At 43.6% G+C, this 16,175-nt stretch overlaps 3 protein-coding genes across 7 annotated transcripts in view; all 3 read right to left on the bottom strand.

The window, feature by feature from the left end:
- Positions 1-922: 922 nt before the first annotated feature.
- On the bottom strand, positions 923-6,141 carry LOC129589602 (uncharacterized). Its single transcript, XM_055484415.1, has 4 exons — positions 5,822-6,141; positions 3,305-3,415; positions 2,741-2,870; positions 923-2,616 (listed from the first exon to the last, which is right to left on the bottom strand). The coding sequence occupies exons 1-4, from the start codon at positions 5,928-5,930 to the stop codon at positions 1,263-1,265; spliced, it is 1,704 nt and encodes a 567-aa protein (XP_055340390.1). The 5' UTR covers positions 5,931-6,141; the 3' UTR covers positions 923-1,262.
- Positions 6,142-6,719: 578 nt separating this feature from the next.
- Positions 6,720-13,271, bottom strand: LOC129589585 (uncharacterized). The gene is made up of 12 exons (XM_055484383.1): positions 13,047-13,271; positions 12,151-12,320; positions 11,637-12,095; positions 11,259-11,323; positions 11,009-11,177; positions 10,598-10,803; positions 10,467-10,503; positions 8,786-8,998; positions 8,256-8,720; positions 7,627-7,691; positions 7,389-7,557; positions 6,720-7,135 (listed from the first exon to the last, which is right to left on the bottom strand). The coding sequence occupies exons 1-12, from the start codon at positions 13,058-13,060 to the stop codon at positions 6,924-6,926; spliced, it is 2,244 nt and encodes a 747-aa protein (XP_055340358.1). The 5' UTR covers positions 13,061-13,271; the 3' UTR covers positions 6,720-6,923.
- Positions 13,272-13,681: 410 nt separating this feature from the next.
- Positions 13,682-16,175, bottom strand: part of LOC129589599 (uncharacterized) — a 28,898-nt gene continuing 26,404 nt past the window's right edge. For all 5 annotated transcript variants that reach the window (XM_055484408.1, XM_055484407.1, XM_055484410.1 and 2 more), the window contains 3 exons: positions 15,638-16,110; positions 14,511-15,116; positions 13,682-14,272 (listed from right to left, as the gene is read on the bottom strand). In XM_055484408.1, the coding sequence (XP_055340383.1) occupies positions 13,745-14,272; positions 14,511-15,116; positions 15,638-16,110 (1,607 nt within the window). In that variant the 3' untranslated portion in view covers positions 13,682-13,744. The remainder of the gene's footprint in view (positions 14,273-14,510; positions 15,117-15,637; positions 16,111-16,175) is intronic.

Genomic DNA, 16,175 nt, shown 5'->3' with positions numbered 1-16,175 from the left:
GGTCATTCTCTCGCGACGGACAACAACGCGACGGCTTGAATTAACGTAATTCTTCTACAGAACGTTTCTTTTGGAGTGCTGTAATCTGCCAGAGTGTAATCAAATGTCAGTACGCTTGCGCAGATTTACACTAATTAAAATTATCAAATTTTAAACGTTAAAAAAACACCCGAAATCGTTAGTATCACGGGAACCTTAGGATGTCTATTCAAAGTGCCCAAGACGGCTGCTGCATTTCCTCTAACCACTGCTAGACTTAAACGCTGTCTTAAAAAGGCCGTCGATCGAGGTTCTCCCGTAATCTTCCGGCCGGCGAAGCGGATCAGCTCTGCGAAAGCCGTACCGAATGTCCCAAACGTTTCAACCACCAGAGGATAGAAAAGGTATCCCATTCCTCGACAAAATCATACTTCCGGCGTTTACTGTCCTCAGCTAGCTGTACAACACTTCCGGCTTTCATAGAGCTAGCTCGTATATGAGACACGGCCACAGTGTCCCAGCACGTTGTGTCCCACACCACTGCTTTACCGTCGCGCACAGGAATTAGAGTCATACCGTCAGGCCGTTTACCATGTTTGTCTGACAGCCCAAGCGGCTCGCTTTGGCAAGGATAGCCTGCGATTTCCAAGCCAAGTTTGGTTTCGTTGTTCAGCTCGACGTGGCGCGACCATCTGCCCTTACTTACTGCTTGCACAAGACAATCCATGGTGGTCATTTACTTCTACACGACTTCCACAATTTACGCAGGCGTGCTGTTCAACCACGTTCAACCCAAAACGGAGTGCAACGCCAACTCTGACTTCTTCGTCACGCAAAAATGTACGCAGGTTAGGTGCAGGGAGGGCATTCAGCTGCCAAATGACAATTTCGGTTCGTATACTATATATATCAGTTCGTATATATATGTGCAGCCATATGCAGTATACTTTATCTGATTTACCAGCAACTGGCAGAAGATGATTTTGACAAAGTTGTAGATTTTCAGAAAAAGCCGCTTTTCACGATTCAACAATGTCAAAGAGCGTAAAAAAGAGTATAGCACAACGACGGACTACTAACAACGAACAGAATTTGACCAAATGAAAACATGAAAAAAATGACATTTTTCGCAGTTTATAATTTAAATCTACATTTCGAAGAAAAAATTCTCTCGCTGCGCAAATTCGTTTGAGGTGGTCTGCTACTCTACTTGCTGTTCAAGGCTAATCGATTGCTATTTCTGCCGTTTCGAAAGGCAAAGTAGCAGTGCGCGGATAATAATTTTAGGCAGATGTTGTTGCTTGCAACGATTTGGACGTTACTTCATTTAAGGTCCCGTTAGTAGCGGCATCGGTACAGTTTGGCTCATTAATGGAGTATTCAGCCTGAGTGTAATAGCTGATCCACTCAGGACCGAGAGGGAACGGATCCGCGTTACAGTTAATGGGATGATAGACATCCTCGTAAGTGTACTCATCGTTTTCAAGCCTTGTGTTTGTGTATCGTGCTTCAAAAGAGTACAGTTGGCCGGTTTCGACTTTCGCCCGCAACTTTTTGTTGTTTCGCCACCACGATCGATACCAAGCAAACTCGCAGTCACAATGCAAACGGCGCAAAAAATTCCGGAACGGTGGATCAAAATTATAGGTTTTATGAATCCTAAACTGTGATTCCAAGGACACTATCTCGAGATGCGGCAAGTCCGTAAACGTACCCGGTTCTAGGCTATCAATCGTACTCCGGTAAAACAATATTATTCGTAGGTGCCGTGTTGTTTCAAAGTCCCCCTTCTCGATAGTCAAGCGGTTACAGCGGGAAAATTCTAAGTTCAGTAGATTGGTAAAATTCAATTGGACCAGCCTGGACGTCACGCGATTTGTGGCACATGAGCGCAGGAATAACATAACGACCTGAATTTGTACCGGTGAGAACGAATATTTAGCTATGACTTCTTCACTGACATAAACAGACACTGGCTTCAGTGGAGGGTCTGCCATTTCCAGCGCCATATGTTCCAGTACCGCCACCGATACATTCGACTGGCATTCAATCTGGAAGTGGTTCCAGTCTGCGCAGTCTGCGGTTGTGGCAACGTACGGTTTGCAGTAGCGGTTAAACTGCGCACCGCACTCATCCTCCGTCATTTGCTCCATCGAAAACTTTGGAAAATCTTCCTGAGTTTTCTTTGTTTTAGCAGCCGGGTGGATTTTCAGCGGACACTTGTAGGCGATTTTGATTCGCGCAATATCTGTCGGACTCAGGCCGCTTTGTCCCATCCTAACAATCAGCCCTTGCTTCGGCACAATGGAAGGGCTTTTGCGCGATATGGCGTCGTAGAATGCAGGAAAGTGTAAGACGGAATGGTAGTCATACTTGGTCCCAAAAGTGTAGATTGTTGAATTGATTTGGAAATCCGAATTATAGTCATCTTCTGCGGCGATGCTGGTTGGTATGATATCAACGTAACAGTCACGGTCGGGACGTAGGTGCTCCCAATCAAAACCCAAAGAACGCATTACGAGTTGCTGAATATCAGATGTACTGAAACAACGCCTGAATAATGACGAGTAGTTTTTTCCTCCCAATGCGATTTCTTGTCCCCCGTACAATCGCCCCGGCCCGGGTAAAAATCGGCATCTGAAACAGCAGAGAGCAGGCAAGCGCTTATACGCAAGATTTTCTTGGTCTTTTTGCGAAGCATGGCACATCGGTTTATTAGTTTTACGACAGTTCTTTAAGTTATTGCCCAATGTTCACACACTCGCCGTCATCAGTTAGCGCAAAATATAGGTAATCCCTTTCGTCAGTCCTTTCTTTGAACAGAATGCATTCTTTTGTCTTCTTCTCCATTTGTCTAAGAGCTTTCAGCACAACTTTCTTATCCGAATCATCTGCAGAACACAACGTGGCAAGAAGAATTAAAAGGTGATCGGTTTTTACAAACTGAATGTCGGTAATTAGTACTGCAGTTGCCGGGTCGCTGCATGTGCACTGCAATACGTTACTTGTACCATTACCCATCAAGTTGGGGACCTCAATATTAGGTACGATAGTAACGATTATCATGTTGTAATACAGTACACTACTCACGAGCTCCGACCCAGTGCTCGCACTATTAGTGGAAATCTTGTGAAAATAGCAAGAAAACTGGAAATCCAAGACTGAAGAGCAGTTTCCGTTAATCTGCTATGATCTGTGGCAAATTTTAGACGAATCTGGTTTTTGCAGCGCCGATCGCAATTTGCTCCGTCGGTTTATTACAACATAAACATTTTAGAAATACTGTAATACATATGCATTATAACACCCTCACTGGTATGCTCACCAAAATCATTGCTGAAAAGATACGGGATGCCGGTGCGGTTCGGCCACAATTTCGCGCCGGCTTCCGCCATGGCATTGGCGTCCGAAACATTGAGTGGTGTATAGAACAAATCTGCCGACAGAATGCTTTAATAATTTTCTGCAAAATCACATTCCGCAATGTTTGCGTGATACACTTAAGGTCGTTGCTTATGCATTTAACACTCTGTAACCAACGCAACTCCAGAAATATTGTATTACAAGAAACAGCCTCGGCTTCGCCTCCGCGTTTCTTGGGTTCTAAACTCCTTGGCCGGTTTGCGGATTGTTAACTTAGAACGGATAAATCTGAAGAGCCCGATAACAAAAATTTTATAAAAAAAATGGATGTTTTGGTTTCGTGCAGTCGAACGCAATTACTTTGACTTTACAGATCATTTTTTGTTAAATTTTCTTAGCGAAAAACCATCCGAATCTAATCACCCACGAGAATATCACATTACAAACTAAAAGGACGCTAAGACTGGACAGTGGTGCTAGATAGGTCACCCATTAAGAACTTAAAGCAGGCCCTGCTCTATTTTGCTCAGTAAAATTGCAGTTTGGTCATACGTTCACCTAACGGGCTCTGTGCACTGGACAGTATTGGTAGCTCGGTCACCCATCTACCTAACGGGATCTATGCACTGGACAGTATTGGTAGCTCGGTCATCCATCTACCTAACGGGATCTATGCACTGGACAGTATCGGCAGCTCGGTCACCCATCTACCTAACGGGCTCTGTGCACTGGATAGCTTTGGTAGCTCGGTCACCCACCTACCTAACGGGATCTATGCAAAGGACAGTACTGGTAACTCGGTCACTAGATCACTTAACGGAGTTTCTGCGCTGGACAGTAGTGGTACCTCGGTACTAGATCACTTAACGGAGTTCGTGCACTGGACAGTAGTGGTACCTCGGTCACTAGATCACTTAACGGAGTTCGTGCACTGGACAGTAGTGGTAGCTCGGTCACCCATCTACCTAACGGGATCTATGCACTGGACAGTATTGGTAGCTTGGTCATCCACCTACCTAACGGGATCTATGCATAGGACAGTACTGGTAACTCGGTCACTAGATCACTTAACGGAGTTTCTGCGCTGGACAGTAGTGGTACCTCGGTACTAGATCACTTAACGGAGTTCGTGCACTGGACAGTAGTGGTACCTCGGTCACTAGATCACTTAACGGAGTTCGTGCACTGGACAGTAGTGGTAGCTCGGTCACCCATCTACCTAACGGGATCTATGCACTGGACAGTATTGGTAGCTCGGTCATCCATCTACCTAACGGGATCTATGCACTGGACAGTATTGGTAGCTTGGTCACCCATCTACCTAACGGTCTCTGTGCGCTGGGCAGTATTGGTAGCTCGGTCACCCATCTTCCTAACGGGATCTATGCACTGGACAGTAGTGGTAGCTCGGTCACTAGATCACTTAACGGAGTTTGTGCACTGGACAGTAGTGGTATCTCGGTACTCTTTCACCTAACGGGTTCTGGGCACTGGACAGTGGTGGTAGCTCGGTCACGTACTCACCTAGCGATTTTTTGACGCACTCAATCACTAGGTGAGTGACTGACCGAGCTCAACCTGTCCAGTAAGAAATATCGCTAGGTAAGGAGAAAAATCGCTAGGTGAGGATGTGACCCTGCTACAACTACTGTCCAGTGCACAGAGCCCTTTATAGGTGAGCAGAGCAAAGCCCGCTCGATGACTCACTCACCTAGAAATTCCGCTCAGTGGGCAGTAATGGTGTTTCGGTCACTCACTTGTCTAGTGATTTTTCTTACTGGTCAGTGGTGGTAGCTCGGTCACCCACTCATCTAGAGATTCCGCTCAGTGGTCGGTGATAGTGTTTCGGTCACTCACTCGTCCAGTGATTTTTCGTATTGATTTTATATTTGATATTTTTACATTTTATATCGGTTAATTTTAAACTTGTTTCGAGCTCGGCAACACCGGCAGCAATGTTTGAATAACGCGAGTGTTTGAATAAGTACAATAACTTATTTATTTTTCGGTTTAATTAGTGTGATAATTATGTCAATTGGTATTTTGTATTGTATCTAGGCAAATATTTCTAAGTTTCAAGGTGACCTTTAAGATGGGTTGGATCAATCTGGTCTTGATGCCGGCTTGATGCCGGCTCGATATTTTCATAAAAAAAAACACATGCCGGCCACTTCTGAACTATTACGGATCTGATGGCGTTGTCCGTTTTTCCAGAAGTTTTATGGTTATAGAGATCTCAAAACTATGGGGCGCCGCGCGTAGTATAGATCTTGTACTTAATAGTGCTATTTTATCAACACTTCACAATGGAAGCGCTTAACAGGCATGCAAAACAAATTTCAAAATTACATGGTATTCTAAAAGCAGGAGAAGTTATCTCCGTTAATGGAGTTTGAGTGCTGCAGTTGAACACTAATAATGTTATATATAATGCCAAAAGACCTGCAACGGCTTTTTTTACAAGAATGATAGCACTTGCCTTCCGTAATAAACACTTCATCGTTTTCGTTCGATACGGCTGTTGTTCTGCATAAAAACACTGCAGCCGTCACTGCGTATTGTATACAGCAATACAAGTAATTTCCCATTGGGATTATTTAGGAAATGTCCCCACTCAGTAAATGTCCCCCGTCTATCTGGAACGCGTAACGTCGTGCGTCGTAACGTCTCGCCTCGCCTTCTCGGCAATGCAACATCAACTCTTACTACTAGTTAAAAGCATGGAATGAGTACCGATAAACGCTTTTACTGCTCATGGAACTGGTGTACCTTACGCCGCTAGCATTTGTAACTTGTCATTTGCAATGTTCAAGAATGTAATATGCCATGTACTCGTATCAGGAAAGCTTACCTCATGCAATACGCAAGCAGATTTACGAAAATAACCGCAGGCAAAGCTGTTCGGTTTTTTGTAACCGGAAATGACGACAAATGCAGTCGCTGTTGACATGTTGTTGAACGAAGGCGATTCTTCTCTTACTAGTACGTATATAAAGATATTTTTTAATGAATTTCCTCTCGCTCTTTCTGCGTTCGCTGCACTACAAGTTCAACAACTGCGCTTTTGTCGTTGCAGGAGTTTTCAGGAGAAGAAAAGACGTGCAACGGTGGCCGCTAAAATATTACTGTTATACGTAATTTTACAACGAAAAAGTAAATAAGAAAAAGGAACTTTCGTTGCCTTGGTAATGTCCAGCAACGTCCAGGCATACGAATTTCCCGTGTCCCCAAAGTTGAAATTTGTTGGCAGTCTATTGTGCTGGTTTTTTTATAACAAATAACCCAGTTGGCTATTCTGCAGTCTTGCAGTTGCAACGATCATTATTAGATGGTGTATTTTAATTATCATGGTCTTTATCTTTATCGTCTTTATTGAAACAAATCACCATGTGCCTCAACCGATACTGATGAAGATGATTTCCGAACTGCCAACGTAAACGAATGTATAATAATCACCAGCAGACCAAGAAACAGCTTGAACAAGCAGCATGCGTTAATCGTGTATAGTGTATACTTGATAACAATGCATTGTTATTACGTATCAGTCCGCAAGCACCTGTTGCATTGTGCGAGTGGAAAATCTACACCAGAGGATACATGGCTTCGCTAGCGATGCCGCACTGGTTGTCCTTATTGCGCACCATCTTAATGTAACCATCTTCGCCCCATTCTTCACCCCAGCTGTTCTTGACCAGCCAGTAATCTTTTCCGTTCTCGTTCCCGTATCCAACGATTAACATGGCGTGTTCCCGTTTGCTTCGTTCAGAACTGCACTCACCGTCATCGTAAACGCCTACACAAGAAAACTACTTTATGATTTGGTTTTTAAATGAAATGCTTATAGTAAATGTATGCTCTATCCTGCCGCAATTCCGTAGTAAACTGTTCACTGCGGCGCTAACCAAACTGTAATAAAATTCCTGCCCGTTGGAAACGACTATTAAATACTATGTTTGCTCCGCTTACAACGAGATTGGCATTTTGCCTTATACATTAGTTACCTCTTTTGGAAGCTTTTTAGAAAATTTTCTGTGCTAGATTCTCACCAGACGAATATTTTGCAAAGGTGTCGAGGCTGGCATCCACGGCGATACTAATCGGCCCTACAGTGGCCACGGCTACTCTTAAGATCTCTTCGTTACCGCTCGGCATCACCTCCACATAACCATAATCTGTTGCTCCCACTGTGTCCCTTCTGAAGCGACAGGTGCCATCCTGCAAAGAATTTTAACTTTTTCAGTTATAATACTATCAATGCGCAATAACTGCTTGGTGGCTATCTACCCTTGCTTCATACGAGTACGACGTTTCCGTATCCAGACCATGATTGTCCTTGATGTAATCAAACGCTGCAAAGATGCATGTGTAGACGGTCAAAATCGCAAGTACCGACGTACAGTAAGTAATTTGTGCGGCAGTAGCCAATAAAAGAAGTGCTTCAGTGCAAAGGGCACTGTCGTTGCAGTCGCAAGTCGTAAGGTTTGGCGCCAGTATTAAAATGCAATCGCTATTCGCAAGCGCAAAATTATGATCAGTCATCAAAACTACGTGGCATGTGGTTTTAGATGACTCCAAGTCCGCTTGCCAGCCACAGGTTTGGCGCAAAACTATGAGTCAACTGGTGAAAATTCACGTCCACACAAATCTGATCAGATTGTCAGTTACGAAGCAAAATAATTCCATAATAAACATCAACGTATGTAGTAAACAAATTTTTCTGTAATCGCAGTTGAAGATCGTTTCAATTAGGAAATTAGCAAATTCATGGGGATTACGAAAATCTCGGACCAGGCTCAACCGCCGGAAGCGGTGCCTTTGTTTGTTTTGTCAGTACCGAGTACGTGGATGATAACTAAAGATCCAACCCGATGACTTAATCTTATGCGGTGATTTACAGTAAAAAAAAGCTTTACCTAGGGAAGGATTTCCACCCTCGCAGCCGTTATTCTCTCGGGAACAGTCGACCAGTTGCTGCTCACTTAACGAGATCAGTCTTCCCGTCTTGCGGAAATGTTGCCCCTCCAGCGCTCCCGTAGTGCTAAATGCCCAACACGATCCACAACGCGAGCCCCAGTCTGAGGCTTGATTCTTGACGGGGGTAACATATCCCCATTGCCGCCAGTCCACCTCATCTGGAAGGTGGACATTTGACGGGGCGAGGAACACTGGGTTTCTTGCAGTCTTATCGTTGCTTCGAGATTTTACTCCATGCGCCATCTTGTAATATTCTTCGGGTTTCATGTCGGCAAAATGGTTAACTTTAAGTTTATAAGAATGCAGACCCCTCGCGTATTCCTTATTGTGCTGATCGACTCGTTGGCTGTTCTTCATATATAGTTCGCGTCGCGTGGTATCTTCGGCTCCATCGTATTCTTTCCCTGTAAAAATACAGCAGACGATACACATGTGCAACTCAAAACCAGACAAGACTTGGAGTTGTTACCGTGAAAAGTCTTGAATTTTCTCCAGTCAAACAGAATGCCGTTTTCTCCGGTTGCATCAGTTGGTAGTTCGCTAATGCACGCTGAGGAGCAAAAGGCATACAACCCGGCGAACGACAGAAAGAGTAACTCAGAAGTATACATTTTCGATTTTAGTTTTCTCGACTGACTCAAGATCAACGATCCTAAGTCACCGAAATTGACAAACAACAAAGCTTAGTTTTATGCATATTAATACCAGTTTTGCAAGGAATGCACATGAAGCACCCGGTCTCAACCAACGCCTTAGCTGTCCGGATATCTCGCTTAGAAATGGAAAATTAGAATCACGATCGGTTGGCTTGTGGACACTGAATCAGTCTTCTCAGAGTAAAAGCATCCATGAATGACGTTAGTACTGCTTACGAATCAACGCGAACCGAGTGAATCCTGTCAGAAATCGGAAGCAGCGATGCGATCAGCAAGGATCGCCTCTTCCGGATGGGGCACATTTTCGACATACTTCTACGTAGTGCTAACCGGCAGTGCTTATCGCAATAAAGAAGTGTTCTGAGCGCTCCGTGGCGGTGACGACGGAATGTTCGGCATCGTCACTTTCGAGTTTCGTCACTTCCAAACTGCACCCAGTTTTGAAAGGATCTGAATCATACTCACTAGCGATTTTCTCAAAATCGGGCGAGAAATGTTAACTCTGCTTTTTTTGGATAACTGTGATGGTAGCACGTCAATTCGCTGACTGTGAATTTCTTGTTGAGCCGTTTCCCTGACCAGTGAGCTGGAGGCATAACATCCAAGTATATTATGTATTATATACTACTTTATTCGAAATCTCAAAGCATGTTAAGTTGGCTTGACGTAATCAGAACGCTGTGCTGCATGCGAACCGGTGCGATAAATAGCTGAACGGTGGACATCGGAAAATGCCATCATTGTCCCAAGTTTGTGTCTTTCTGTTGGATGATAACCACAATAACCGGTATGTCTAAGGCGCGTTGGAATCCTCGCAGGTCGTCCAAACGGTAGCTCAGAAGCAAACAAATTATGTTACCGTCGTTTTACATCCCTGTACTGATCTTTTTGTCACTGGACGTTATGAAGTCCAGAAATTTCATGCTTTTTATAATTTGGCTTAATTTGATAATACTTACCAACGCTAGACATCGTATTAAAAGTACTGTATTGTAAAAAGGTCATCAGATGCTGGTTCCTGTGCACCCAGATTTATACAATATAGATATAACCAAACTCAAGCCGCATTTACATGCTGAGTTCTACACCTACGGTACATGTTTCTACAAAAACTGCGTTATGTTCTCGTTATGTTCTGATCGAAGGAGGTATACCTCATAAAAAAATTTAGTATCTCAGTCTATGATGTGCGGCCATTCTCTGATTATTACACGTATGGCTAAAATGCGGAATCATACGTACAGAAATATTATGCAGACTAAAAAGTAAATTAATTTAAGACGTAAAGAAGCTTTGATATTCAATATTTACGGTTTCCTGAACTCGCGATCATAAGAATTCATTATTCGCGATCACAATATTTTGTACAAGCACTGAGCTAATTACCATCCAGAAATCTTCATTTGTACTCGATACTTGGAAAAAGACGGAAAATAAAACCAGTCACAGGAAGCCCGACCAATAAACGTCGCTATCAAGCAAACGCGGTTTTACTGTTCCCGGCGTTCGATTTCATAAAGCCGAGAACGAACTAAGATGACAGAACAGAAATTCCGAAAAAACCAATAACAAACACATTATTTTTGTAGTCGTAAACCGGAAAGCAAATAACTGCAAAGCTAGACCAGTGGATAACTGGCAGCAGTGGCGATGCCGCACTGGTTGTTTTTATTGCGCACCATCTTGATGTAACCGTCGTCGCCCCATTCCTCACCCCAGCTGTTCTTGACCAGCCAGTAATCCTTTCCATTCTCGTTGCCATATCCAACAATCAACATGGCATGATTCAGGCTTCTTACGTCTGAACTGCACTCATCCTCATCGTAGACCCCTATGCATAAGATGAACGCTTATATTTGTCTATTGTAAACTATATACAGATCCCGATAGGAACGTTTATTATTGCTGCTATCGCCTAATTGGTATATTTTGTTAAGTAGAAAACGATTGTGCACTAACGAACTCTGTGATACCGAGCCGGCTTCTCTTTCTATGGCTTCTGCGCCCCCACAGTTATCAAGCAATTAAGGTCTTACCAGATGAATACGTTTGAAAAGTCTCGTGGCTAGCGTCCATGGCAATGCTTATCGGTCCTACGGTAGCCACGGCCGTTTTCAAGATCTCTTCATTTCCTTCTGGTAGCACATACACGTGGCCATAATCTGTTGCTCCCACCGTGTCCATCCTGAAGTGACAGCTGTCCTCCTTCAGAAAAATGCAACGTGAACACGTTGTGGGATTAGGGTGCCGTGTACGTATACGAATCACGAAGAACAACCGTTTTACCTTTGCCTCGTAAGGGTAGGAAGTTTCCGTATCCACGCCGTTGTTGTCTTTAATATAATCAAACGCTGCAATGCATATGAACATATTACAAGTTTGTTTGATTAATCATCGTAAGTACGTAAGTAACGTAACTTACGGATATCGATAACAATCGATCAACCATCTAACAGCATGTACAGAAGTCTGTACGATTGTACATGCCGCTTTGGCGCAGTTTTAATGAGTCATATACTGTTACAGTCAGAAGTATTTGAGGCCTGGTCGCCCTTCCGGCTAGAGCGCAAAATGAAAATAACGCTCTGTAAGTGGCGAGTAACCAGCGCCCTTACCAAAAACTGTACCAAACATGGCACCTCGCTAACAATTTTTGTCGCCCACCTTGGGTCATAAAGCCGCCACTGCAGCCTTGGTTACCATACTGCCACGAACAATCCACCAGCTGCTGCTCGCTCAACGAGATCAATCTGCCCGTCTTACGGAAATGCTGTCCTTCCAGCGCTCCGGTCGAACTGAACGCCCAGCAGGATCCGCATTGGCCTTGATTCTTCACGGGAGTGACAAAACCTCGCTGTCGCCAGTCGATCGTCTCCGGAAGTTGGACATTTGACGGGGCGAGGAACACGGGATTTTTGGCAAAACTGGTATCGTTGTTCCGGAATTTTATTCCGTGCATCATCGTTCGAAATACTTCGGGTGCCATGTCAGCAAAATGGTTGATTTTCAGTTTATAGGAATGGAGACCTTGTAAATATTCCTTATTGTGCCGGTCGACTCGTTGGCTGTTCTTTATATATGCTTTGCGTCGCATGGCATCCTCGGCTCCATCGTATTCTTTCCCTACAAAAAGGCGGTGACGAGTAAATTAAAATTAAAGAAATTCTGCCGTTATTACCGTGAAAGTTTTTGAATTTTCTCCAATCAAAAAGAATGCCGTCTTCTGCGGTTGGATTGACTGGTTGGTCTCCAGTGAATGCTGAGAAGCAAAAGGCATACAAGCCGGCAAACAGGAAAAAGAGCAGTAAATGCATTTTACTGCTTCTGTCCGGGGTGATTTTCAAGTCACTAAAATAGACAAGCAACATACGCGTTAACACTTTTATTAGCTTTTATACCGACTTTGATATCTTTGCAGGAAGCCCAAATGAGTCAGCCTGCTTCCTGTATAACGGTGACAAATCGTTTAACAATTTTGCAGATATCCGACCTTAGGTTACATTCAGCCGATTTTTGATTTGATTTGACTGGTTTCCGCTCCCAAGATGAAATTAGTCTTTACGAAATTTCTGCTTCAACATTAGCGAGACCAGTAAATATCTATGGATGTGTCAATGGCCCTGACTTCCTGCGGACGTCTTAGTCGCCCGGATGGACGTCTCATTAAGTTGGGATCGGCCACTCGTAGACGCTGAGAAACAATACATTACGTTTGAACGGCACCTGGTCAACGACTGGCCCAATCCTACCGATTGGGGCTTCCTAGTACTCGCGAACATTGATGCAAAAAGCAGAAAATGTCTCCCCTTTCCGGGATGGAGCACGTAGGAATAAATTATAGTGGCTACTTGAACTTCAGTGAACAATTTTTTGAAAATTCTACAAAGCAGCCAGCTAAGTTTTTTTGTTTCCCACGAGAATAGTCTGAAGCTGCTGGGAAACAGAAAACCTGCACAAGTAAAGAAACTTACTATTATCATTCGTTCATCCGATATTGGCAAATCATTACTTGATTTTGGAAATACAAATGTCAGTAGATATGAAGGGCGCATGAAATATTTATCGGAAGCTTACCGGCAGTTCCCCATTTCCCGCTTTTATAATACGATTAGCAAACTATCCTCGTTGTGCATCAAGAAAATTATCGCTTCCGGTATGAGGTGTTAAAGCGCGAAATTCTACAAAACTGTGGAGCATGGAAAGTAAAAACCAATAATTATTTTCGTTTTGTTGGTTCTGTAGACGTACGCAAGATTAATATCCGATGTGCTCGTTGCAGTAGCAATACTGCAGTCTTGATTTTTTTAAAAATTTGAATCGAAAATGCTTTTCTGATGACGGATAGTGGATTTGCATACACTGATACAGACTATTACAATGATAAAGCACGTACGCATATGCCGGCACAACGCTAAAGTTTTAATCGTCTATTTACTACTGGGCACGCATTTTGTTCTGCATTTCCTCACTTTTTTGTTGGTCAGTTGATCATCAGTCATCACTACAACAAATGCTTTGTTTTTACGATTGAGTAGTCACGTTATCAGTACTGTACAGTCTGTATTGGATGTTTACTTTAGGCGTTTACCAGCCGCGAGCACGAGGTTGATATTCAGCCCGCATAATTAATCTTGGCCATAGAACAATTGTGTATTACAATGTAAATACAGATATTTTATTGTGTAGTCGCTAAACAAACACCAAACCTATTGTGCATTAGAAAAGATGCAACCCAATTCAAATTTCAAATGACAAATTTATTCGCTTAATTTTCATTTGTCTTCATCTCCAACACACATTCTGCAATGAAATATGCCCCTTGGATCAACAGAATTTTTGATATTCAATAGCCGGTCATAGTTGTGTCCCCACGCTGCCGTCTGCCAGTTCGGCTCCTCCGGAAAGATTTCATTGTGATACGCTCCCGTGTCCGGATACGCATTCCGCCAAACTTGCAAGCCGCTGTTCAGTGCCGCCTTTTTCATGTTGACATCCTCTTGGGATGTGGTCCCGTCCCAGCCGGTAAACAGGAAGGCTAACCATGCCGCAGAACGCCAAGCCGGTGTGACCGAGGTCTCCTGTGACGTTGCATCGCGATTGCGCATTCCCGGTCCGGTAATGAGGATGATGGTGAAACCGTTGGCCAGATTGTTCTGTGCCGCGCCGGCAACAATAATACGCGCGGTGTTTTGGGGATCCAATAAAGAATACATGGGAATAAAGCGCGTGCCTAATGCCGTCCTGTATCCGGATTGAAAAGCACCGAATGCTGGGATCGTAGTCGTCCACATGCGCCAATCCTGTCAAAAAATCAATTAAATAAATAAACAATAACTTCAAATTATATACCATATTAATTCTTCCAATATCATATAAAAATTGTATATACGTACGGTGCAACAGATACATCTACATATGTAGTACTATTAAGGATTTGCGCATATCTTTAAACACTTTATAAATAAAATTAATATTTAACTGAAGACACAGCGTATAATAGTGAGTCACATTTTTTTACAAATACAGAATTTATCATACCTCGAAATTCTCAAAACGTAGCAGATGTCTGCCTCCCGCTTCGGTGATCGGCTTAACAAGAAATTCGAATTGCTCTTGCATTTCGACATAATCCTGCTTTAGCACTTCCATCAGTGCAGCTGAATTAGCGCGATCAGCCGGCACCAAGAACATCAGCGTTACTCCTGCGTTAGGGCTGAAAATGAGGTATCCACCCCAGCCAACCTCCCCAAGGCGTTCGGTGTGTCGTGCCAATACCTCCACAATATCCTTCAGCTGAGTGGCGCTGAAATTCCCCGTGCCGGTTTTGTTCGTAATCATCAGCGAATATGATAAAAATCCTTTCGAAACTGGATGCAGTCTATATGTGACGGAAGTGATAATGCCGAACGTTCCACCGCCACCGCCACGCAGTGCCCAGAAGAGCTCTTTATTGCAACAAGCGCTGACGGTCAGTAGCGTGCCGTTAGCTGTCACTAGCGTGAATTCTAATACGTTGTCGACAGCCAAGCCAAAGGACGTGGAAAGGACACTCTGACCGCCTCCCAAGGTGAACCCGCCAGCCGCACTGACGTCCGGACAATATCCACCGACGATCCAATATGTTCCGTTGAAACACTGGGTGATCTGCCAAAAATATACAACAAATTTTATTTTTAATTATGACGCCTTTTTTTCACCCAGCAATCTTTGCTTCCAACTCTTTTACCAAAATTTACAAGGTTATAACTAGCGAATCAAATCTCTTCCTACTCGCAGTAACTATTTATTGAGCGTTAGTGAGAAATTAGACTACTCGAGTACGGCCAAAAAATTCTGAAACAAAAAATTATTATTTATTTAGTGAAAAATGTTGAAACTGACTCCATAAATTCGAAGCCAAATTTTATTGTACTTCATAGCTAAAAATTCAAATAATATCATTCAAAGTTAGCACTACAGTTGAATTAGTCGGCTTATTAGCAAGTGCGAACGTTATAAAATTTAATTATTTGCAGGTGTGAAGCGCTCACAGAGCCTCAACAACACAAATTGCCTTAATTTTATTTGAAAAGTGGAATTCAACATTGCTCCCTTCCATCTAAAATAATTGCAACATAGCACTACATTTTTTCTCGAATAAGCGAGCGCAGCACACGTGACCTTACTTTGGCGTATACGTCATTCCACACTTTTCCAGCCGGTACCGTAATCACAGGATCTGGATATCCGTGACCAGCGCCGCAGCCGGTTGGAGTGAGCGATGACTTCGTCTGTATTTCTCCGCGAAAGTTACGCATCCAAATCAGCAACGCGTCAGGCGCGGTACTACGTCCGACATAATCATGCCCGGTGCTCTTCACCACGACGCGCAGATTGTGGTTGGTGGCAAACTGCAAAGCCTTTTGGATATCACCGACATCATGCGCTTCCACAGCATACTGTGGAACACGCCCAGTATGGCAAACAGCGTTACGGCGCAAAGCTCCTTCAAACGTGCAGCGATCTTCGTTCATATCCTCCCAGTTGGCCATGTACATGCTTCCGGGTTTGTTGATCAGAAACTTCGACTCGTGGTAATTCGCCTGGACATTCTCACATTCGCTGGTCTTTGTAGATTGTGGACCATAACACGGAAACGCTGTTCCGTACAACTTCATTTAAGGCGCGATTCAAGTATTACGTAACGGAATTTTAGACCCTTTT

The sequence above is a fragment of the Paramacrobiotus metropolitanus genome, unplaced genomic scaffold (assembly GCF_019649055.1).
Source record: "Paramacrobiotus metropolitanus isolate TYO unplaced genomic scaffold, Prichtersi_v1.0 Parri_scaffold0000036, whole genome shotgun sequence".
NCBI classification, from domain to species: domain Eukaryota; kingdom Metazoa; phylum Tardigrada; class Eutardigrada; order Parachela; family Macrobiotidae; genus Paramacrobiotus; species Paramacrobiotus metropolitanus.
This window is presented reverse-complemented; position numbering and strand designations above follow the sequence as displayed.